The sequence below is a fragment of the Melopsittacus undulatus genome, chromosome 10, assembly GCF_012275295.1.
Source record: "Melopsittacus undulatus isolate bMelUnd1 chromosome 10, bMelUnd1.mat.Z, whole genome shotgun sequence".
Classification (NCBI taxonomy): domain Eukaryota; kingdom Metazoa; phylum Chordata; class Aves; order Psittaciformes; family Psittaculidae; genus Melopsittacus; species Melopsittacus undulatus.
Window position 1 is genome coordinate 1,735,174 of NC_047536.1, and position 23,659 is coordinate 1,758,832.

A 23,659-nucleotide genomic window follows, 5' to 3' on the forward strand; every position below is an offset into this window, starting at 1 on the left:
ATGAGATACTTTGAAAAGGGAAATATTTATTCAGCAGAACTGGGGTAATTTAACATATTTGCCTCCCATTTAAGACTGTGCCTCTTTATTCAGCCTTTATAGTCACAGTTTCCCCTACCATGCTAAGGATTTTTGTCAGCATTTCTGAGATAAACACTGTATTTGAAAACTATTTCCAGCAGGATGTATCTAATGAACCTGATTTCTTAAGGTGGATGTTCCTATCGATATTAAATGGGAGCTTTCTCAAAAGTTATTTGCAGAATATGTCCCTGGATCTTAATTATTTCTTTTATCTTATGTATTTTATTGCTTTAGATAAAGATGTTACAAAATGTGAGGAGAGATGTCATTCAAATGTGAAGAAACAGGAGCAAAGTGAAAAACATGTCTATTCTTTTCAGTCTTGCTTCTGGGTTTTGTCCTGTGACTAAAATTACAGGTTTATTAAATACAAACTTTCACAGGGCTGCAGCTACTGACTTAAATCAGGTAACTTCATTCCAGCTGGAGAAACAATTAAGATGAGTAAGTTGTTTCATTCAGAATGAGGAGCAGGTGTGCAAGCTGGAAAATGCATTTGAAGGGTCTGAAGTTTCCTGGGTTGTACCGTGAGGGCAAGGGCTATGGCATTAAACTGCAGATAGTGTGGGGGGCAGAGTGGGGGGCTATGGATTTCCTCTTGCAGTGTGAGTCAGGACAGTCCTTCCCATGTTCTGCTCTGAAGTGGTGAAACACTGCTATGCAGTGGGAAAAGGTTGCTATATACTGCTTGGTTTCCCAGCTTTGTTCAAATCATTACTGTCTAAAGGAAAGACTAATTAATGTGTGTTTCTAGCATGTTCTTTGGAATGTTGTAACAGTTCAACTATGTCTATGAAGAATTATACTATACCCCATTGAAATGATGGGCAATGGGCAGAGTATGGTAACCGAAGCTCTCATTTAATTTGAACATTGATGCAAGTGCTGGTCTGCAGAGTGCTCTCACCTCCTGCAAATTTACCCTTGAACTTTTCTAAGATAATGAATAACCTTGATAGAAAACAGAAAAGTTAAAGGCAGGAAGTGTTGTTTGATTGTTTTCATTCTGGAGGGTGGGGAAGGGCTAGTGTGTGGTTTTGGGTTGGTTTTGGTTTGTTACTAATAGTGTTAAGTCTGCTTTTGCCTGTTTTGTTTTAAACTAAACCAAGTATCATGACAATCCATAGTTGTGCACTTTCAACCTACGTGAAGCAGGCAATGAAGCATCATAGAATCCTGTCACTCAAGGTGGAGCGATCTCCAGATTGCTTGGCTACATCTCCAACTCACTTAGGAATTGCTTTTCTCTTCCTGAGGGAAGTGCTCCCAGTAAACAGTCTCACTCTAAGTAATAACATCCTGCCTGTCTCAGCATGGTTTAAACTGCCAAATGCAGATGAGAGGCAACCAAGTCAAAACCTAGTTAGTCCTTCTGATGGCTTCAGTGGAATGGAAAAGAAATACTCTATCTATAAGCAGAACAACTAAAGTCTTTCTTTCAGAGAAGAAAGGCCATGTGTAGTGAGGCGAGGGTAGGAGCAGAGCTGTCAGTTGCATGATAGTAAATATTTTTAATGTAAAGCAAGCAGAGCTTAAGGAGTCCTTTCTCTTTCAAATGTCTTCCAAGTGCACATTAATCCTCTTGCCCTTCTCGGGGGTGAAACAGTGAAGGTTATCTCCCTAGTACATCAAAATCAGTTCCCCATTTAAATATCAAGGCAACTGGCTGTGTTTGGAGGATTATGAGTTTTGTTCCTTCACCACTTAGGCAGAGAAAGAAGGAACAAAAAGAGAGCTGTCTGTGCTCTGTCTGAGCATGCAGGATTGAAAACAGTTCATTTGTGAAAACAACTTTATTCTTTCTGTAGCTTTTATTAGTTATTTGTGCAGCTGGTAGATATAAAGTTGGAAAATCGCATGATATACATGAGGCATATGTATATTGAAAATAGATGCAGAATGGATGCACTTTAGAATTAAAGGCTTGTTTATAAAATGTATTTTACGTAGTGAATTTCCATCTTCTATCCTACAACCACCAAACACCCCAGCATATGCAAATGCAGAACTCAGAATGCATTGTTTATGGATTTTAATTTCCTTTACATGCGTTGCCTCTGTGGCAGAATACCCCTGCTATGTCGTGGGCATTATTTCATCCTTTACATTGGTACATATTTAAAGCCCATAAACTCTAGCTTTAATATATATGAGATATATTTATGCTAGTGTTCAAAGAGCCATTATTTTTTGTCACTTCTAACCATGTTTTAGCGTCACAAATGTTAATATTCCTACAAACCAGAAGGGGTTCAAGCAGCATTTAGTGTATGTTCTCAAGGCTTTTTGATTCCAAACTATGCTATGGTGCTTCTTAAAAACTTCTTCATTTCGTTCAGTGCTTTCTTTTGATTTGCCTTTGGAACCGCTGAAATGTTTGGACTCTGTAGTCTGAAACCATACAGTGTGCAGACATGTATTGAAATACATGTAATTAATACCTTAAAAAGAACAGCTGCAAAATACGTCTGTCTATATAGTACTTTTCATCCTGAAGGGATTCTAAAGTTCTGTACCATATTAAGGGATAGATGCCGACAGAACATATTAATCTGTTACAGTAATGGAGGAAATTGAGAACTTATAAGTTAAGGCTCATATTTATTCTTCTGCTAGGGATAACCTGCACATTTATACAGGTTCTGCATTTGCATACCTGAGATGTAATTGCTGAATTCTGAATTCTGTGCAGGCATTAATATCTGATGAGCAGCAAGTAATTATACTTTGATGGTACAAAAGAAACCTGGGATTCCCTGCCCTGAGAAGTATGAGTTATACAGCTCTAAAACTGAAGGGATTGCAGATAATTCTGTTAGAAAGGGCTGTCAGGGGGTCATCTAGTCCAACCTCTTCCTCAAAACAGGGGTAGTTATGAGGTCAGATATTACACTTTTGGGGCAGATTTCCTACAGCCCTCTGTATTGCACCCTGGGTAGGCTGTTACTCACCACTCAGTGCCCTAACTAGGTATCTTCTATAGTTTATTGAGCAACATGAGTAGTGTGTAACATCTGCTTTTGTTCGCTACACTGCCCTGTTCGTGCATGTATGTGTGTGGGCACACATCCCATTCCTTCCCAGCCCTGAATGTGAACAGGATTATAAATGCTGGTATAAACAACTGTTAAGTAGTACTGGTGTAAGGGAAGCAGTTTGATCACTGTTAATGCTGGCTTAGTTTAGTAGGGCATTTTGGTTGACTTAACTCTGCTTTGTAAAGGTATTTATGTATTAAAGGAGTTATGGTCAATGAAATGCAGTTTGTATTTAGAGCAAAAGTGGGTAATAGGTGATTTTTATTTATATATATATGTAAGTTCTTCTTGTCTGCCCTGTGTGGAGGATTTGAGAATAGAATCATAGAATCATAGAATAGTTAGGGTTGGAAAGGAGCTTAAGATCATCCTGCTCCAACCCCCCTGCCATGGGCAGGGACACCTCACACTAAACCATATCACCCAAGGCTTCATCCAACCTGGTCTTGAACACTGCCAGGGATGGAGCATTCACAACCTCCCTGGGCAACCCATTCCAGTTCCTCACCACTCTTACAGTAAAGAATTTCTTCCTTATATCCAATCTCAACCTCTGCTGTTTAAGTTTCAACCCATTACCCCTTGTCCTATCACTACAGTCCCTAATGAAGAGTCCATCCCCAGCATCCCTATAACCCCCCTTCAGATACTGGAAGCTGCTCTGAGGTCTCCATGCAGCTTCTCTTCTCCAGGCTGAACAGCCCCAACTTTCTCAGCCTGTCTTCATACAGGAGCTGCTCCAGTCCCTGATCATCCTCGTGGCCTCCTCTGGACTTGTTCCAACAGTTCCATGTCCTTTTTATGTTGAGGACACCAGAACTGCACACAATACTCCAAGTGAGGTCTCACAAGAGCAGAGTAGAGGGGCAGGATCACCTCCTTTGCCCTGCTGGTCACACTCCTCTTGATGCAGCCCAGGATACAGTTGCTTTCTGGGCTGTAAGCGCACACTGAAGCTGACTCATGTTCATTTTCTCATCGACCAACACCCCCAAGTGCTTCTCTGCAGGGCTGCTCTGAATCTCTTCTCTGCCCAACCTGTAGCTGTGCCTGGGATTGCTCTGACCCAGGTGTAGGACCCTGCACTTGGCATGCTTAAGCTTACTAAGGCTGGCATGACTGAAGTGAGGAGTGTGTCTGCCCAAAAATCCCAAACTGGGATATTAGTTTAGTTTTAGTAGGACTTTATAAAAACATCTGGAAATAAAAAACTTGTTGTTAGTGATATTTGGCTAGAATGGGTACATCCAAGGGTTGCTTCTCTGTGGAATGGTCAGGCACCTGCCTGAAGGGAGCATGCTGTTTCCAACTTATTCACTGCCTTTCAATCAGAAGTGCTAGTCAGCCATGACCCTTATAAGAGGCAGGAAGTACCAGCAGCAGTTTAAAATCCAGGGGTTTTCACCATGCATGGTAGTCAATGCATAGAAACCAGTGAAAACCCATGCTTTTCTGAAGAACAACCACAATGTTAATTTAACTATTATATGAAAGACTCAGGTACAGCAAAGTGCCATGAACCTTGAAGCTGATTGAAACCCGTGTAGTTCTGTTGAGTTTGGCTGAATTTTGCCGGTGTGGACCAGCTTGTGTCCTGGCCCTCAGGTGAGAAGCATGAAGAACCAGTCTGGGCAGTGAAGGGAGTTAATGTTACATTACAGTGTGTCAGTTTTTCTCAGACAGATGAGTTTTCAGTATTTTTAGTACACCTTGTATTTGACAGGGCTAATGCCAAGGCCTTGTCTGTAGTGTCAGCTTTTGTGTTCTGCACAGCATACCTTTGGTGGTTGGGTTGTTATCCCTATGACACAAAGAGGGTAGAGTGGAGTATGGAAATATGACACAATTCTGTGCATCAGCATCAGCATATATGGGATTCTTGAATGTTTTTAGCAATTAACTGTGTGAAGCCTCATTTTTATGAATGAATGACTAAAACTTCCTGCCATAATGCTGTGATTAATGTAGGGATTTGAGTTGTTACTTTGTATCTATGTTGTGTATTATTTTAAATATGAAGTCAATGTTTTGCTTGTTACTCTTCGATTGCCTGAATTCACACATCCTGTCTGATAGGTCACTTCACTATTACCCTGCCACTAAACTATTTATAGAGATGTTATTTTAGAGATAAATCCAACTTGAGAAGGCCTCTTTCTCAGAAATGATATTACATATTACAAAGGATGGTGCCAGTCCCTGTATCCAATATCAGAAACATTAATACAGTAAAAGATTATGATTGTGCTACTGGTTTTATGAATGCAGTTTCACCCAGAATGATATTCTAAATGGATTTTGTTACAGTAAGATTAATTTGAAAGAACCAGCTATCTTAAATACAAATTTTACTGCATCGTTTATGTACCTTTTTATTGGGCATATGAATAGGAGTTGAATGAGAGTCTTGTTTGAAAATACACTGCGTGACTTGAATGTGCTGCTTGGGTCAGATTTTAGCTTGTGTTCAGAATCTCAGCAAATAATCTGCTCAGCTTGTAGAAGAAACTGCATAGCTATGCTGGGCTGCAGCAATGTCTTCTGTCCATGTAACTACTTTGCTAATGCTGGTACACATCTGAAACTCACTGCCTGATAGCTGACTAAGCTACTGTGCAAAGAGTAGGTTTCTGTGCAGGATATGATGTGTTTCCATGTTAACGTTAACAGTATTAGGGCATACGGTCAGCATGCTGCCTGCACACCATGCTCAGATCATCCCTTACCCCTGGCCACCCATTACAGTTGGTGGGTGATGTGGGGCTGTGTAGTGGCAAGATATCATGGGCATCCCACATTTGCAGGAATAGATCTGGCCTCCTGGCTGCAGCAGAACACTTGGTCCTTCAGCATTGCAGAAGCTTCCCAGTCTTATGACTAAATGCCAAAGAATCATAGAATGGTTTGGGTTAGAAGGGACTTTAAAGGTCTTAGTCCTAGTTCTAGTTCCAACCCCCATCAAAAAAACTTCCCATAAATGCAGTCTTCCTTCCTTCGTAGAATCATAGAATCCCAGACTGACTTGGGTTGGAAAGCACCTTGAGATCATCCAGCTCCAGCCCCTGCCATGGGCAGGGACCCCTTCCACTGGAGCAGCTGCTCCAAGCCCCTGTGTCCAACCTGGCCTTGAGCACTGCCAGGGATGGGGCAGCCACAGCTTCTCTGGGCACCCTGTGCCAGCGCCTCAGCACCCTCACAGGGAACAGCTTCTGCCTTAGATTTAACCTGAACTTCCCATTTCAGTTTGAACCCATCACCTCTTGTCCTATCGCTACAGTCTCTGATGAAGTGTCCCTCTTCAGCATCCCCCTTCAGACACTGGAAGCTGCTCTGAGGTCTCTACACAGCTTCTCTTCTCCAGGCTGAACAGCCTTCTTGAATCTGTTTTTCTTATATACATAAATGGTCCAACTGGGCTCAGCTTAATCTTTCTGTATATGCTCAGCCTTCCAACATGGATTTTTTGGCTGTTGATCTGTTTGGTTTCCTCAAGTCTCATGATAGGGTAACACACACTTACCCTCTCCTCCCTGCTCAGCTGTTGGCAGCTTGAAGGTGGGGGGGGGGGCAGTGGTGGTGGTGGTAACACCAAAAGCTGCTGGTAGTTAGAGAATCCTGTTGGTTGTGTACAAGAGGGAAACCTCAAGGGTATCTCCCCTTAAGGAAGTAATGGGAGCCCATCTGCTCAAGTTGCTTAAAATGAAGTTGGATAGAGTGGATTGCACTGCTGGGAACAATCCCTTGTCAACAAGGCGAGTTGCTCTGACACCCGTGGGGGCTTTATTCAGTCTCAGACTTTTATGTCCTGTATTGCAATGTGAGCTTTCCTCCGTGTTTTGGGGGGTTTTGAGGGTCTTTTTCTGGGTTTTTTTCCCCTATAGTTCATGTTCTTCAGAAAGATGCAAGTGATGATTTCTCTTGAGACTCCCTAATTAATACCAGCAGATCCCCTTCGTGTGAGGTTTACTTTCCTTCTAAACAGTCACACGTGGTGTTCTCACATTTCTCTGTTTCATTGGGAAAGCTGATGTTCTCCGAGTTCTTTACATGTGAAAGACAGAAATTGCATAGATACGTAGTAGACAGAGTTCAGAAGTTCTGTTATGACATGCATATCCCAGGCAATTTAAGAAGCCTTACTTAGCATTCGTAGTTGTCTGCCTCCACAGAAAGTGTTACAGTTGAAGGATTCAGGAGGTTTCAGTTCTCAGCCTCCCCATCTTTTCAGCCTCTTCAATAAATAAAGGTCTAGCTGGCCCATTCTTTCAACGCAGCATGAATTTCATCCTCCCAACCCATCTGTGAATGGTTATTCCATATATTCCTTTGGTTGATATCTATCTTAAAGAAATATTGGGGGTGTTGGGTAATGTTGAAACATGTTTTCTCTAGAAGGTAAAAATAAACAGCAGCAAGGAAGCCAGTCACAGCATCTTGGTGGGAAGTGCTTCAGTGGCACAGAGAAGCTTCCCCTCTGAAACACCAGCTGCACTGCTGTGGTACTTGAGCAGTGACCCCAGGTTTGTGCTGCACTGAAAGGTCTGGTTCACTCTTGACCATTTGTCAATCTGTGTGACTCTCCTGCTTCGAAGACCTGAGCTAGTGCTTCTGTGTGGCTCTCTGGCCATGCAGAACTGTCCAAACACACTCCAAGGGGCCTCACCTCTCACTCAACCCATAGTATTTTGCATTGACATAGGTTTAGTTACATGGTTTTGGTTAGAGTTTATATTTGTCCAAATGTTACTCTGTAGAAAATAGCTCATGTGTGCCTAGCATAACACTATGTGTCATTTTATTTGTATACCCTTTCTTTGGCTTTAACTAAGCCCTGCAGGCTTTGGAATTGAAGGATTAAAAAATAACAATAGCAAATAAAGAGCATAATTGTATTTTCAGTGTTGCTAGGTACCTCATTCCATGTACCTCATTTATTATTTGCGAGATAGCCATAAGCATACCAGCAACTCACTGAAGGAATGAATGGAAAATATGAAAACAGTGATTATCCTCTAAAATCCAAATTAAACAGGCTATTGTCACTGCTGCTTTTCTGTAATTTCTCTGTATTCTGTAGGTACCATCATCAGACTACTTTTATTTGTTACAGTTCTGTAGTTAACAGCTGTAATGAGAAGAAGAGGATTTGAATGTTATTTAAATGTAATTTAAATGTTGCCCTTGAATCTCACATGTACCTTGTGAGCAAGAAAACACTGTGCTGTACAACATACTCTCTACTGCTGGGCATCTTTATCCATAGGACCACTTGGTCCAGCATCAATTCAGGTCAATGGAAAGACTTCACTGACGGCCAATGGGCTTTGGGTATGGACATGTGAAATGAGGTTAGGTGGAGAGGCAAACAAGAGGTAGTGTGTTCCAGACTACAGCTGCACTACACATATGCTACAGCTTTGGATCAGAAGGATGCAGCAGGTATAACCTCTTGATTTATGTTTGGCTCTCCACATACAAACTGAGTAAAGGCTAAAACCACTGTCTGTTTCTCTAAGTGGTTATAACGTATCACCTAGAGTGATTCTACTTTTTCTTTCCTCCGTATTTCCTATTACCCTTTTTACTTTAATTGTACAGAGAGGCTACCTATTCCTTCAGAGACTGAAAGCATTATAAACAAGAGGATTTCTCTGATTTCTCCTTCCCTATCTGCCCTTTCCCTTCCTTCATTTTCCAGAATGATTTGCCCCACAATAAGTGGAAGTTCTGATAATTATTGAGGTTTAGATTGAAACTACAAAAATATTCAGTCTTTATATTTTGATTTACTTAAAATGTTTGTTTTAAAGTAATTTATGCAAAGGAAAATCTATATATGCCTCAGTAGCTGGGTACACATGTATTTATATATCCGGAGGTTCTGAGTACCAGTGGAAAAGGTACTGGAAAGGAAACAAAAGGTACAATGAAATTGAATGAAAGGTAAAAATGAAATTGAAGGTACATTTTTCAGTGCAAGGTACTAAAAAGGTACAGTGAAAAGGAACTCCCTGCAGAATTTACCCCAAAGTGGACAGAGTCCCTGAGGTACTGTCTACATTCTGGAAATTAATTTGCTGAGTCAAAAAATGAATTACTCGCCTCATATTTAGCCTCAGAATAATTTTGCTGTAGATGAAACTTATGAGTATTCTCTCAAACTCGTTGTGGTTTAGTTCATGGCCACGGCTCTTTGTGCTGGCACTGGGCACCACTTGAAAGGGGCTGGCACCATACTGCTGGCACCTGCCTCTGAGATCCTGATCTTGCATTGATGGGATCCCCTCTCAGTCTGCTCTTCTCTAGACTGAACAGGCCCAGCTCCCACAATCTCTCCTCATAAGAGAGATGCTCCAGACCCCTGAGCATCCCTGTGGCCCTGACTATGGCAGTGGTGGCTGTTTTCTAGACTCACTATTTGTTTTTCTGTTGTGGCTATGAAAAACACTTTAATTTGTATTGTTATAGCATCTTCTCATGGACTGTGGCATTTTGGAGCTCTACGAGCAAGTAACAAAATCTAAGTGCTTTCATACAGGAGCTTTCTTTTCCTAATTTGTCTAAGCAGAGGTCTCCATCCTTTTTGATCCTCTTTCTCTCTACTGAGAATGTGAAATAGAATCCATGTAGTAACTGTATACATAGAGTTGTATTTGACTAAATATTCCTCATCCTATTGACATGTTCTCATTTTTCATAGTGCTTTGTTAAATAGTGTCCTATTTTTCTGATAATATATTATTTACTTAGCAACCTTGGTAGATCCTGTTCCCCTTGGTAATAGGCACAGGCAAGAGACAGAAATCTAATTAATTCCTAGACAAAGGAATTCAACTATTTTATGGCAAAGTTACCACACTTTTCCTTAAGCCATAGTCTTCACATGTTGTTATCCGGTATTTATTTGTGCTATGTATCACCAGAGTTCCTCTCTGTGTCACCATATGTGCATAGGAATGGATAAGCTGAAGAAATTTAAGTGCTGTTTTACTTGTAAATGGATATGTCCCTATACTAAAGCCCCAGTTAGTAGTCACACAAGCAAGTCACAGGCTGCAGTAGTGTCGATCTAGCACTTTAAACAAGCACTTTCTCTTTTTCACCTAGCTTTTTGACATTTTCCCATTAAGTATACAATAATAGAAAAGACAAGTAGAATTTCTCTACACACCAGGAATAGCAACCTGTCTGCTTAGCATGAAGGGCTCTTTTCTGTGCCATGACTGAGAGCTTCATACTATGGCAGATTACTTCTTAAGGTTAGATGTTGATAGCCCTTCCCTCTAACTACCTCATTCTGTGAGTGAATTCATAAGACAGCCAGGAGGCAGTGCAGTGTTCAGTGTCAGCTGGGAGTGCAGCATAACAGCAAGCTTGAACAGAGCACTTGGTGTTAGGACATGCTTCATACAGTGTACATGTCCAGCAAAGACCATATTTTATCTAGCTGGGAGAACCAAGCACTTTCTGAGGCTCTCGAGGCTCCTCAGTTTGTGACCTTACCCAGTGTCAAAACCTGTTGGAGGGTATCAAGACCTATTAGACACTGCAGATGTTGTGTGTGAGCAGGATGTTCATCAGTACTAATCACTGCACATATGCACATATAGGAGGTTTTAAATTGAGTGCGTTATTCATTGCACTGCCAAAATATAAACTCTCTTTAGAGGAAAACTTGTTATTAAAAGATCATAGTGGAGCTCCGTTGTCAGCAGAGCTGCCAATATGTCAGCAGGCTGTCAGAACAAGTTTTGGTCTGACAGACTATAATACTATGTAAATATTTGCTTGAAGAAACAAAGTCATAAACAGAAATGCATACATGCACATATGCATGTATGGAAACGTATGTAACCATGCCAAATATCTAAAGAGTTGTCCGTTACTTAAAGCTGGTTTGAAAATTAATACAGCATTCAGTTAATAGATCTCTTAAGAAAGACATTATTGTCAAAGTACTTGGATCTTACTGTAGTCAGCTGCTGTTTTTTAACCTTTCCTGGTGATATTTATGTTATTGAAGCACAAAGTCTGTCTTTGGAAGGCCAGAGTTAAATAGACTCCATAAAAGTAGCATAGTGTTACCTAGCAACACCATGTCTAAGCCAGTGATGCTTGCTTCTCTCTTTAGGCTAAACGCAAAGTCATGTCCCAGCTGCACGTAAAACTTTCAGAGCTTTTGCTGGCTCCCCACTGTTCATGTTTTCATCTTGCTCATATGATGCAAAGCAAACTGCTTCAGTGATCTAATTCTCCTCAGTGCCTCATCCTGTGTGTATATTCACGATTACTATTTGGTTTTCATTTAAAACTAATAACTTGTCCTACAGTATGATGCCTCCCCTCAAACATTATCATTTTGGTCATTCAAACAACCTGACAAATGAAAGAGAGGAAAAATGCCTTGAAAATACATTACCAGTGCTGCAAAATAAGTGCAATTTGTTTATAGCTAAGCTATGTAATGCCAAAGTAACCTTACAGTTAAGTGAAAGGGGGCTGTATTTTTTATATGCAAAAACATTGAAATAGGACTTGTTTTTAGCTGCTGATAGCTTTCTGCATAAAATATACTGAATGGTCTGGCAGAGGCCTGGTGGTTTACTCCACAGAGCTTTGGTGGAGATGAAGCTGCTCTGCCAGGGCTAGAAATGATGCAGTATCTGGCACCTGGGTAGGAACATGCACAGGAACTTTGGTTGCTGTTATCCATAAAGAGCCTTCTCTGTGGGACAGCTGGGGTCTCAGAGGTCTCAGCCCAGCACCTCCATCAGGCCCAATGTTCATTTATTTTGGGGTTTTTTAAAGTAGTATAAGAAACTTTCCTAATCATATAAAAATTAATGTGGCTGTGGAATCCTTAATCACTATAAACGTCTCAGGTAACAATGCAGTGAGGAAAAGTAAAAGTGGATGCTTACATAGTGTGATAGAGTTGTGTGAGTACCAGGAATACAAGGCAGCTTGCTGTTCCCACACATGTTCTTGCAGCAGTGTGAAAACCAGCACGGGATAGGAGGAACCTCCCTCCATCACCAGGATACAGCAAAGGCAGCTGTGAGGAGCAGAAAGACATAAACTCAGAGCTGTGGCTTTCTGAACAGGCTTGAGGAAACACAATCTGGTGATGTCTAGAAGGCTATTCAACCTTTAGCACTGGTAGGAAAGCTTTGCTGGTTTGACAGTTGCTCCTGTTCCCAGTCACCTGCGGAGGCAAAGGGGCACAAAGGCATTATTGTCTTAGTCTTTCTCCAGTGATGCACATCTGAAGTGGTGCTGCTCAAACAAAACAGATGTATTTGCTTTCAGGGTATTTCCTCCTTCACAGCTGCTGCAAGGAGTAGCCACACTCTGGTGAGGTGCCCATTAGCTCTTTGGTACTCTTAAAATGCCTGGGGAAGTGGAGTGCTTAATAGTCACACCTTGGGATTATGGTGGCAAAGGACTAACCCAGCCGGTCAGTGAGACTTGAGAGGGCTGCAGCAGGTCCCTGCAGACCTTGATGCCAACAGTGACTCCCCACTGCTGGTGGAGGGGGAGATGAGAGCATGAAACTCTCTGAACTGTTTGGAAATCAATGTTCTGCCCAAACCCATCAGCAGTGAGATCCATTATTCCATGTCCTCTGGTGCTGGTAGAGATGGCAGGATTATCTACTGCCAACCCAAACAAGAGAATGACTGGGACTCAGCATCTATTGTCAGTAAGGCAACGTGAAAAGGTGTGATGAGGTCTGCTGCAGGACTCTTAAACCTCCTATCGCCTCCACAGACATACATGCTTGTGTGGATTGGGTGTTGATGCATTTGATTGTATATACCGAGGCTGGAAACTGGTTTTCTTAACCCTTTTTTGTAATGAATATTCAGTAAGAGACTTAGTTTCAGGAAAAAGCAGTCAAAGTATTCTGTTACCTATGGACACTCTGGTAGAACATAGAAGCACCTTAGTTAATGAATATTTTTGATTCTAATCCAGCTCATGCTATACAATATCATGTGATATCCATAGTCCATTCAAAACAGGCACCTTTTGTGGGATCTCTCTTCTAACGTGACTTTTGGAAAGCATGGAATGTTGTCGTGAGTACACTTAGTGTAAAATAAGTAGGTCTTTTTAAATGGCTGCTAAAAATACTGTTATAGCTGTTTATTTAAACTGTGTTTAGAGACGCTCTGGGGAGTTATGCAATGCACAATATAAAAGGCACTCTGAACACTGACAGGCTTGTTGAAGAAGATATCCTCCCTCATGTATGTGCATCCACACACGTACATTGGGAAAAATAAGAGGCTGTGACCTTCTGTCAGCAGACTGTAATTTCTACCAACTCAAGGTCTTAACCTTTACTGGGTCCCCAAGGTACACATTATGTCTGATGGTAGGAGTGCTCCTGCCTTCCGGCTTGAGTCAAACCACCATTGCTCTGAGGTACTCTATGGCTGTGAACCAGGAGAGCCCTTGTCCCACCAACAGAACTACTTTTGTGTGCACAGTGATGTTGTGACCGGTCTGAGCGGCAGCATGCACCAGGTCCTTGTCCTCACCTTCTCCATTTCTTCAATCAGATGGGTGCCCCGACCTGTGCAACGGCAACGGGAGGTGCACACTGGGCCAGAACAGCTGGCAGTGTGTCTGCCAGCCCGGATGGAGGGGGCCCGGCTGCAACGTGGCGATGGAGACAGCCTGCACGGACAGCAAGGACAATGAGGGAGGTGAGCACAGCCCTGCGACCCGGTCCCCACACTGCAGCACCTTCCACTGCTTCCCTCGCGAGCCGTTCCTTTCAGGACATGGGCTGTGGTTGCTGTCAAGTGCTGTACACACCATCACCAGGGCTGAAGGGCCCTCTGGAGATCACCCAGTGCAGCCCCTGCCAGGGCAGGTCAACCAGAGCAGGGCACATAGGAATGTGCCCAGGTGGGTTTGGGATGTCTCCATAGAGGGAGACTCCACAACCCCCCTGGGCAGCCTGTGCCAGAGCTCTGACACCCTCAATGCAAAGAAGGTGTCCCTCATGTTGAGGTGAAACTTGTTGTGGTTAAATTTCTGTTGACACAAATGAGACCAAGTGAGCTGTGGCCTCATACAGGGACATGGTGACCTGCAAGGGACATGGTGACCTGCAGGGATGTGGTGATCCGCAGGGATGTGGTGACCCACAGCACGGGTCAGGAGCGCATAGGCAGGCACAGTCCCACCCCATCCCACAGTCCCACCCTGTCCCACTGAGCCTGGCCACAGAGCATGGCCCAGGACAGAGCTGTTCCTTTGGGCTGTGGGCACAGGTGAATGGCAAGGCAGCTGCGGTGTGCACAGGCATCGTGGCTGGCTGGCCAGGACATTTAGCAGTGCTTTTCCTGCTCTGTGCTGGAGGCCAGGGTCATGCTCTCACATACACAACCTGTGTATGTGGCTGTACTTGCTGTCATGTTCGTGTGCCAGACTTTGAAGGGCTGAGTGAGGTGCACTGAGCAGTTGCATGAGGTAAGGCTCTGTTTACGGTCAAAAGCAGCATTAGTGTGTCTTAGTTTGCAAAGCTTTCCATGGGGTATGTTCTATGGTATTTCCTAAAACTGCAAGGAAATATTTGGCTTATTTGAATGGCTGCTTCAAGAATAAAATTGTCAGTAAGATTAGTGCTTCAATTCCATAGAGGATTTTAGGGTTGTGGAAGTTGTTCATAAGTCCCAAACTGAGGAACAGGTATCTTTGGGTTTGATCGCATGATATTAACCACATCTGAATATCATCTGCTAGCTGTAACTCCTGTTAGTTCCTTGGTTTCACATGTGGTCACTGCTACAGAAATACTTGAAAAGTTCTAGAGCTGATTCAGTTTCAGAAAACTGGAACTTGCTTTATCTCTGTGACTGAATTAAGACCAGAATCTAACTGCCAGATTACATGAGTTGGCTTTTAACTGTACAACAGAACCCACTAAACTTGTGTTAATACGCAGTGTAAGAAACTAGAAGGTGAGCTGCTCAGGTTTGACAGGCTTTGAAGATTATGGAGGCAAATTTGAAAATGGATATGTCATCAGATTTTCGTTAAAGAATGAGTATGGAAAACATTATTAGAAGTACTTGAATAAGACTTTTATTTACCTATCCAAGATCATATTCTGCGCTTGTGAAACAGGCAAACGGGAAAAAATGACCAGTGGGAGCATTCAGCTGTTCATCCCAATGTAAAATTGCAGAATTCTAAAAGTCTGTCAAAATCAAAGAATACATAGAATAAATATGCCTACAGCAGATGTATAATGTTAATCAGCATTAATGTGGAAGGCGAATGGTTTCTGGTTTGCCCTAGTTGCACCTCAAAGAAGACTGGTCTAGCTGAAGGCTAGAAGGATGGAAGGGGAGAACACTTGGGTCGTTCTCAATGCTTGCAGGTTGAAGTCATGTTTTTCCAGAGGCTGGAGTAGTTGCTGCTCATTGCTCCATGTCGGAGCATTGATGGTTTGAAAGTCTGTGCCTGTTCCAAGGTCCAAACAACCTCAAAAATCCATTTGACCCACACGTTTCACATGGGGATTTTATGATAAAGGCAGAAATGAATCCTTTTTTCTGACCCTTAGCTCAGGAGTTCAACCTGATGATCATTACCACTCTCCAACAGTCTCATCCTCATTAGGTTTCTGTAGTTCTTCTGCAGGGGAGAGCAGGAGATGTGTATGCTGTTTTACATACACTTGTATGTACCTGAAAACATGAACAAATGCTTTACCTCAGTCATGCCGTGTTGAATGCACAGCTGAGGTGGTGCAGGCTGTGTGGCACTGCAGAACTCTGCTGTCTCTCTCATGCCTTGGTGATTTTTGCTGTCTCAGTTTGCTTTACTGTATTTTGAATCTCTGAGTTCTTTGAAATGGCATGAGGGTTCTTTCCAATATGTGCCATAAGGACAGAGTCTTTGTCATTCCCATCTGGTTGGCAAACCATCAGTCATAAGAGTGACATTAAAACTCAAAACTGGGTATAACATTAATCACTTAATACTTGGTATCTTAGAGTGCAGTTCTGCCTTTGCCTTACTAGTCTTTATGCATCTGGTTCACTACGTGTCTGACCAGGGGCACATCCTGGTGCCTAAGTGAAGTCCTTATCTGGACAGTTGAACTTCCTTTCTTTCTGTCCCCTATTCATGTTGTTAAAGTAAGTTGCCTCAGCAAGTCACTGGGATCATTTACTGCCTTCCGTTCTTCCCCATGCAGCAACAGATTTAACATATTTTTGAGCATTTTCACTGTTGAGCCATTCTTACTGCAATTGTATCTCACAATCAGATTCAAAGGCCTTGGGCCAAGTCTTCATTTCATGGATGTCAAGAAGAGCATTGCCACTGACTCCAAAGGGATTCCCATTTGTCCTGTTTTGTCTCATTATCTGCCACAATGCGAGCTCCATACCATAGTTCAGAAAGAGAAAAATGAAAAACAATACTTAATATTTTTCTTCCATTTTAGATTAATGCCCTTTAGTTGGCTTATTCCTAGCAGAGGCAGATGTGTCCCTGTCTTGCTGAGACATACAAATCTTCATTTGAAATGGGATGTCAATGTGTATTACTCAGATAAATAAAATGGGTTTCCAGAGAAGAGTGTCCAAAGCTGTTCTCTCCTCTTAGGGCTGTTCAAGTAGAGCTGTGCATGATCCAAAGTAGCACTTGGAAATTCACTTGTTATTTGTCCTTGCCATCCCATGTCAAATGTAGAGATGGGCTTAACTGGGCCTTCATTATGAACCTATTCAGGTAACTATCATGTGTAGGCTACTTTGCTGAAAAAGCTTTAAAGTCCCTTATTTATCCATCTGGTTATCTATTTATGTATCTTTAAGGAGGAAGCTGAACTGAAAAGTAAGGGAGTTGTGGCACTGACTCACTTTAAAATCTTTTGAAATTGGAAAATTCTTCTGTTTTCCAAACCACGTTTGATTTACACAATTTACTCACTGTGGCCACTTCTAAATCTAATCCTTCCCTTAACCAGTCCCTCAGTAATCTAATAGTTATTAAGCATCTTTTGGAGGGATTAGAAATAGCTTTATTTTAAGACCTGTAATTGTGATTACAATGTATAATCCCCCCAGTAGACATGTATAACCCATGTAAATCATTGTGGATTTATTTTAGGAAATTAAGGGATTAGAAATGATATTTTGAGGAATGGGAGAAGGGACATTGCTTTTTTAGTCATATTTCTTTTGATATATTCATAAGGAAACCAATATTTATATACATTCCAAACTTAGTGGAATGATTTGGGACAGCTACTTAACAACTCTGTCTTCCCAGGCAGCCCTGGCAGGAGCCCATATTGCCCTCTGGGGTTGCTCCTTCTAGGCTTTTCTTTTCCTTCTTTCCCCTTTCTCCCACCTTTTGTATCCATTCAGAATTACTCATGTTTATAATCTTTATTAGCAAGACAGTCAAAATTAGGTAATCTCAGAGAAAGATGATCAGAAACTAACCCAGGTTTTGTTAAATGGGTTTGTTTCAGAGTTGATCAGGGTGGAGAGGACAGGTACAGGCAGGGTAAAAAGAAAAATGCTTATATCATGCCACAGATCCCATTTCTCCTCCAAATGTAATTATCTGGACTAAAATTGGGTGGTGAAGAAAAAGAAGCAACCCATGGCAGTATAGAATGCTAAACTAAATGGAATGGGAAATTCCTTGTTTGTTATGCAAAGTGGGACATGCTTTTCAAAACACATTTTATTTCCACTTGGCTTTCCAAAGTGAGCTGTGCCTATCTCTGAAGGAAATTCTGCCCTGCAGTTTGTTACTATATAGGTGTAACCCCACCAAGGAGTACAGTTGGCAGTAATTCCGTTTGGCACAATACATTAAAGATAATGAATGAGGGAAAGCAGCTCTCTGCTCCAGTCTGAATTTCCTTCATTCAGAAGGAAAACACATTTGTAGAGAAGCTCACCGTCAGGACAGTGCACTTGGCTGATTGAAAGGCTGTTTATTTGAGTTGTCTTGGAAAACTCATCTCTGAGATTCGACAGAAAGAAAATAGGAAGAACAGAGAAGTGTCCTTCTGCAATAAACAGTTAGGGAAAAATTGCTCTTAGGAAATTACAAATCCTGTGGCTTGATACTGCATCAGGCTTGTGACATTTAAGATAATACAAGTATTTCACAGCACAAAGGCAAATCATGTAATTTAGCTTGCCTCAACAAGCATTGCCTCAGCAGGGGTCTCTAATTCAGCACAGACAAAAGAGTTTATGAAGTTCTCAATATAAATACCCAGAATGCCCTTGGCACAGAAAACACCTTCCCAGAGCCTGTATAATAGTCAGTTTTAGAACATTAAATGTAATGAGTACTTGGAATGTATTGTGGATGGAGGCCAGAGTGAGTTGTGTAGGCTTGAGTAGAAAATCTGTATCAAAACTAGACATTATGTAAGTTTGACAAGAGCTAATGAGTGTGCTTGTCTGTGATTTTGCTAAAACTCATGTCAGCCTCTAATCGCCTTTACACACATTAGCCAGCTTATCCTTACACTGTCTCTCCCGGGATATGTTACTACAATAACATACTCTTATAACCCCATGGAGAGCTGAAAGCAGGAAATTCAGTGACTGCAAATCCATGGTTTAAAAAGCCCCCACATCACTGAGTAAGTGTCTGTGGGTGCACTAGGACTGAACAAAGAGTTTGTCATGATTGTTTTCATCGTGGAGCACTCTAGGTCAGCTCTGCTCTAAGCCATATGTGCTTTGAGGTTGGAGCATAGAATTGTGGAATGGTTTGGGTTGGAAAGGACCTTAAGATCATCCGTTTCCAACCCCACTGCCGTGAGCAGGGATGCCTCACCCTGGACCATGTCGCTAAGGCTCTGTCCAACATCAGCTGTATTGGTATTCACAAGCTGTGGACCACCACTCTCAGTGTGTAGCTGGAGCTGCACCAGCAGTAGTCATTTCCAGCTGCTGCTCTTAGGGATAAGGCATTTCCCAACTGCCAGAGCTCAGGGCAGCACAGTGATCCTGAGTGGGCAAGGGAAATGAGGCTGTTGCTTACCAATGTCATATGCCAGGGTACTTTAAAACTGGAATGGGTTGCCCAGGGAGGTTGTGAATGCTCCATCCCTGGCAGTGCTCAAGGCCAGGTTGGACGAAGCCTTGCATGGCATGGTTTAGTGTGAGGTGTGCCCATGGCAGGGGGGTTGGAACTGGATCATCCTAAGGTCCTTTCCAACCCTAACTATGCTATGATTCTAAAACCTCACTGGGGGATTTTGGGGGCATTCAGAGGCACACCCAGGTTCCACATAAGCCAGGTTTATCTTATTTAACCACAGTTTTGGATTTACAATCCGACTTTTCCTGAAAGGCAGTTTTGATTTAGGTTTAATGGTTCCAGAAATACTCTGCTGTGCTAAGAGACAGTGATACAATTTGGATATCCTGACAGTTCACAGAGAGGCTTCCCAGTCTGGCTAATTGAGGAACAATTAGATCAGACCACAAAAGTGAAGATTCAGGTTAAATATTAGATCTAACTTCCTGGTAATAAGATACCTTGGGCTGTGGAATAGCCTGTCTGTGGGAGCAGTTCTGCGTGCAGCTCTAGAGCTCTAGGAAAACCTTTCTGTGTTGGCACAGAGAAACCTACTGTTTGGATAATCTGATAGAGCATCTCAATTCTTTCACCTTGGGTATATTAATACTACACATAATTAAAACTGGATCGTGATAAATTAACTAATTTGCCCTTCGAGTGATCAAAGGCCCTTTTGCCCTCAGGGTTTGTAATAGCTGCTCTTCCCCCCCCCCCCCCCCCCCCCCCCCCCCCCCCCATTTTAATCATCACTCTGAAATGTTTACTGGAAAAAGACACATTTCCAGGAATTACAGTGTGAAGTCCCCAGCTCCTGAGGCTGGGGAAGTGTAAGGATGCCCTCTGCTGAGCAGGGGCTCAGAAGCTTTGCCCTGGAAACAAGGGGGGCTGGAACTGGATGTTCTGTAAGGTCCCTTTCAACCCAGACTATTCCATGACTCTGTGAATCCTGGAATCCAGTCCCCTGAATGTGACAAGAGATCTGTTCAGTGGTGAAAGACAACTGATGATGAGAGTTTCTAAATACATTAGCAAAAAAATACATCTCTGTTTCTGCTCAGAGTTTTAGGCATTGTAATGATGTTCAGGAGGGACACAGTTTAAGGCCCTTGTGAAACATGGCATAGACGAGTGCATTATTCTACATACATGTAATAGTTGAAAATCTCCTTCTTGCTGTAAAGTAAGTCTGCCAAAATGCTTGTTCAGTTCTCAGACAGACATGCAATGTGTGCACCCACCAGAAGTGATGTCTTCAAGAGGAATACCATGGCACTTGCTTTGTGCTTGAAAGGGTTTGGGAATTCAGGAAACCACGAGCAGCAGTGGAGAGCTAATCCTGTGCTGCCAGTTCAAATCAGATCAAAAGTGCCTTCTCAGTTAAAGCCAAGTCAGGACTTCTCCTGGCTTCAGATTGTTGAAGGAGGTTGAGCATCACCTTAATTCCTTCTACAGTCTCTTTCCTTTAGTATAGAGAATTCTAGAAAGCTGCTAACTGGCCACTTAGAACTTGGATGAGTATGCTATGAAAAGGACCAATATCTCAGTGAGGCTAATGGTGAGGGTTTTGTCATTGAATTAGCCAGATAAATAATTCAGTGTACCTAAGGAGATCTGGAAGATGACGAGCTCTGAAGTATGTATTAAAAAACAAAGTACTGAATTCTAATTAAAACTCATGCTTATGGCAGTTTTCTCTTACAGAAGGTAGGGTTGTATTTTTTTTTTTCTAGTCCTGGTTTTAATCAACTGAGTCTAATGCAACTAAATGATTCTGTAAGAATTTGCTTCATATGTAATGGTACAATACAGCTGGAGAAATGAGTTGTTAGGGATCTCATGAAATGCAAAACCCTGTACCTGGGGAGGAACAATGCCAGGCACGAATATATGCTGAGAAACAGTTCTTTATCCTTAGGAGTACTGAGCACTGGAGCAGGGTGCCCAGAGGGGTGTGGAGTCTCCATCCTTGGGATACTCAAAAGCTGTCCAGGCATAGTTTTCATCAGTCAGCTTCTGGTAGCCTGGCTTGAGCAGGATGGTTGGACCACAGCAGCCCCAGAGGTTCCTGTCAACCTCAGCCATTCTGGGATAATGCCTCTGGATAGCAAATTAGGCAAAGATGACCTAGAAACAAATACATTCTGACAGCAATCAATACTCTTTCATACATAGAGTCAGAGCTTTTGGAGCCACAAAGTAAGTAATAGCAGCAGTGCAACTCTGAATGCAAATAGAGTAGCGGTGTGTAAGCCTGTGACACTTAACAGCAGTGCCCAGGTTCTGGCTGCCTATGCTGAACAGATCCATAGATCGGGTCTGTTGTTGCAACAAGCTGGATCAGTTAGTTGGCATAAGGTAAAAATATCCTAACGCTGAATCCTGCCATCTGAGAATAAATTAGTACAGGAGAAAATAGCCACATGTAATAACGTTTCCAACAAGTGAATGGTGTGTACTTATGTTAAGGTATATGCCTGTCTTTTCTAACTATTCTTGTGAGCATCTGAAAGTGTGCAAGTCTGAATGCACATACTGCATAAAAACCTTCCTACATGAAAGGAATCATACACAGGTTTCTCCCTGGTATTGAATGGAGATGTTTCTAGCCTCCCAGGTCCTGAACTGGCAATTCAGAGCGGTTTGATTGCCTGCTTGATTGTTTGTGAGATAACGGTGAGATTGGCAGTGACAGGGTAATTTACTGAAGATTGCAATGTCAGACTATATCCAAAGGGGCTTGTGAGCATCAAGATGTGATTCGCATGACTGACAGGACGCTGAGAGATTGATATGCCAATTGAAAGTTCATGGTGCCATGAGAAGTGCTCGGTTGCAGCATCCCATAATCTGCTGCCTGATGAGGTCATTACAGACATAACATATGCTCACCTCTAATAACAGGTATAGCAAAAATATGGTGCATCTTGAACAGGTAAATGTAAATTTATCAAAGGCAGTAATTTATATGCTGTGTTTTGCTTCTGTTATTTCTAATGTGTTGGTAGGATTCTCTTGACTGGTGGTCAATGAATGACAACTGAGCAGACTGAACGGTGCTCAGCTTAAAGTTCATGGCTGTAGAGGTGTCACAAACAGAAAGCAGGATGCAGAGCAAGTTCTCAGAGCTTAACAGGAAAACTGCCTGGAGTTATAATCTGAAGCTAATGATGCCCTTAGAATAATTATATAAAGTGGGTGGGAAAGGGACTGTAGCAAGAGTGAAAATTCTTACCACCACATTGGGAAGGATTTCAAGATGAATGCAGCTCTTAATGTGAACAGGCACTGACCTTCCAGCAAGGTATAGCTCTTGCAACAAGGTAGTTTGTCTAACTTAAATGTCCTTAGAGGGCTGAATGAAACATTGTCAGGAAACCTTGGCAATTTTGTTTTTAACTCAGAAACAGTCATTTCAGGCACACACAGGCCATTGGAAATACCAGGCTGATTCTAAAATAAGAAACCTTTTTATAGGTCTGGGTTTTTCTTTTGCTGTTGTTTTCCCAGTTACCACTGTGTAGGGTAATGCTGGTCTGTTGTGCATTTGAAAAGCTTTAGAATACATGAATCATGATTGTACTCTGGAGTAATATTGTCAGCTAACCTAATGGAATGTTCTCCCTTGTGCATGGTATTCAGTAGGTGCCCAGGCCGTATTTGTACTCAAAAATCAGATTAATATGTCTTGGGGAGTCTGGAAGTTTACAGACCTAAGCAGATTGCAGATTGGATGCTTGATTTTTGCCAGAGTAGATGAATAAATGTTTCTGAATTATTAGAGGGTAATATTTTAAAGTAAATGGATATTAATCTCTAAATTACAGTAGAACTCCATTGAGAGAACGTATTTCAGTTAAACAATAATACCAGTGGAAAGTATGATGCTAGAAGTGGTTACGGTATGCACTAAAACTAGTCAGTTGTGAGTTATCTCAGTGTACAGATCAGTCTCCCCATTGAGGATTCCATTTTCATTTCTGGTATTTAAATTCTAATTTTTCTTAAAAATACTTCCTAAGACATGTTCTTGATGGACAACCTAACAAGTAATGTGATGACTGAACTCACCAGCTCTGTGAGTGATCCTTTCTTACTAAAGCATGCAAACAGGTTCTGAATCAGGTATCTGTGGGAGGTGGGAGTTCCAGCAGCACTTCTCTATTGCCAAAATGGGTACAATACAGTTTGTATCGTACTTAGGTAATGATAACTTACACTCTCGCTCCTGTCTCCTTCCCTCATCTCCCCAGACTGAACAAATGAAGTTAAACAACATAATTCTCAAGCATCTTAAAGCCCAGCACAGAAATCTAAAACCTTTGTAAAACAGTTGGAAAGGTTTAAAAAACCCCAACAAACACAACCAAACAAATACAAAAATAACCCCAAAAACCCTGAACTCCTGCCACTATTCTTTTTTGCCCAAATTCAACCCTTAAGAGATT

General features: G+C 42.0%; 1 protein-coding gene across 3 annotated transcripts in view; it reads left to right on the top strand.

Moving 5' to 3' along the window:
* Positions 1-23,659, top strand: part of TENM2 (teneurin transmembrane protein 2) — a 509,002-nt gene that overhangs the window by 442,652 nt on the left and 42,691 nt on the right. For all 3 annotated transcript variants that reach the window (XM_034066670.1, XM_034066671.1, XM_034066672.1), the window contains one exon: positions 13,691-13,837. In XM_034066670.1, coding sequence (XP_033922561.1) covers positions 13,691-13,837 — 147 coding nt within the window. The remainder of the gene's footprint in view (positions 1-13,690; positions 13,838-23,659) is intronic.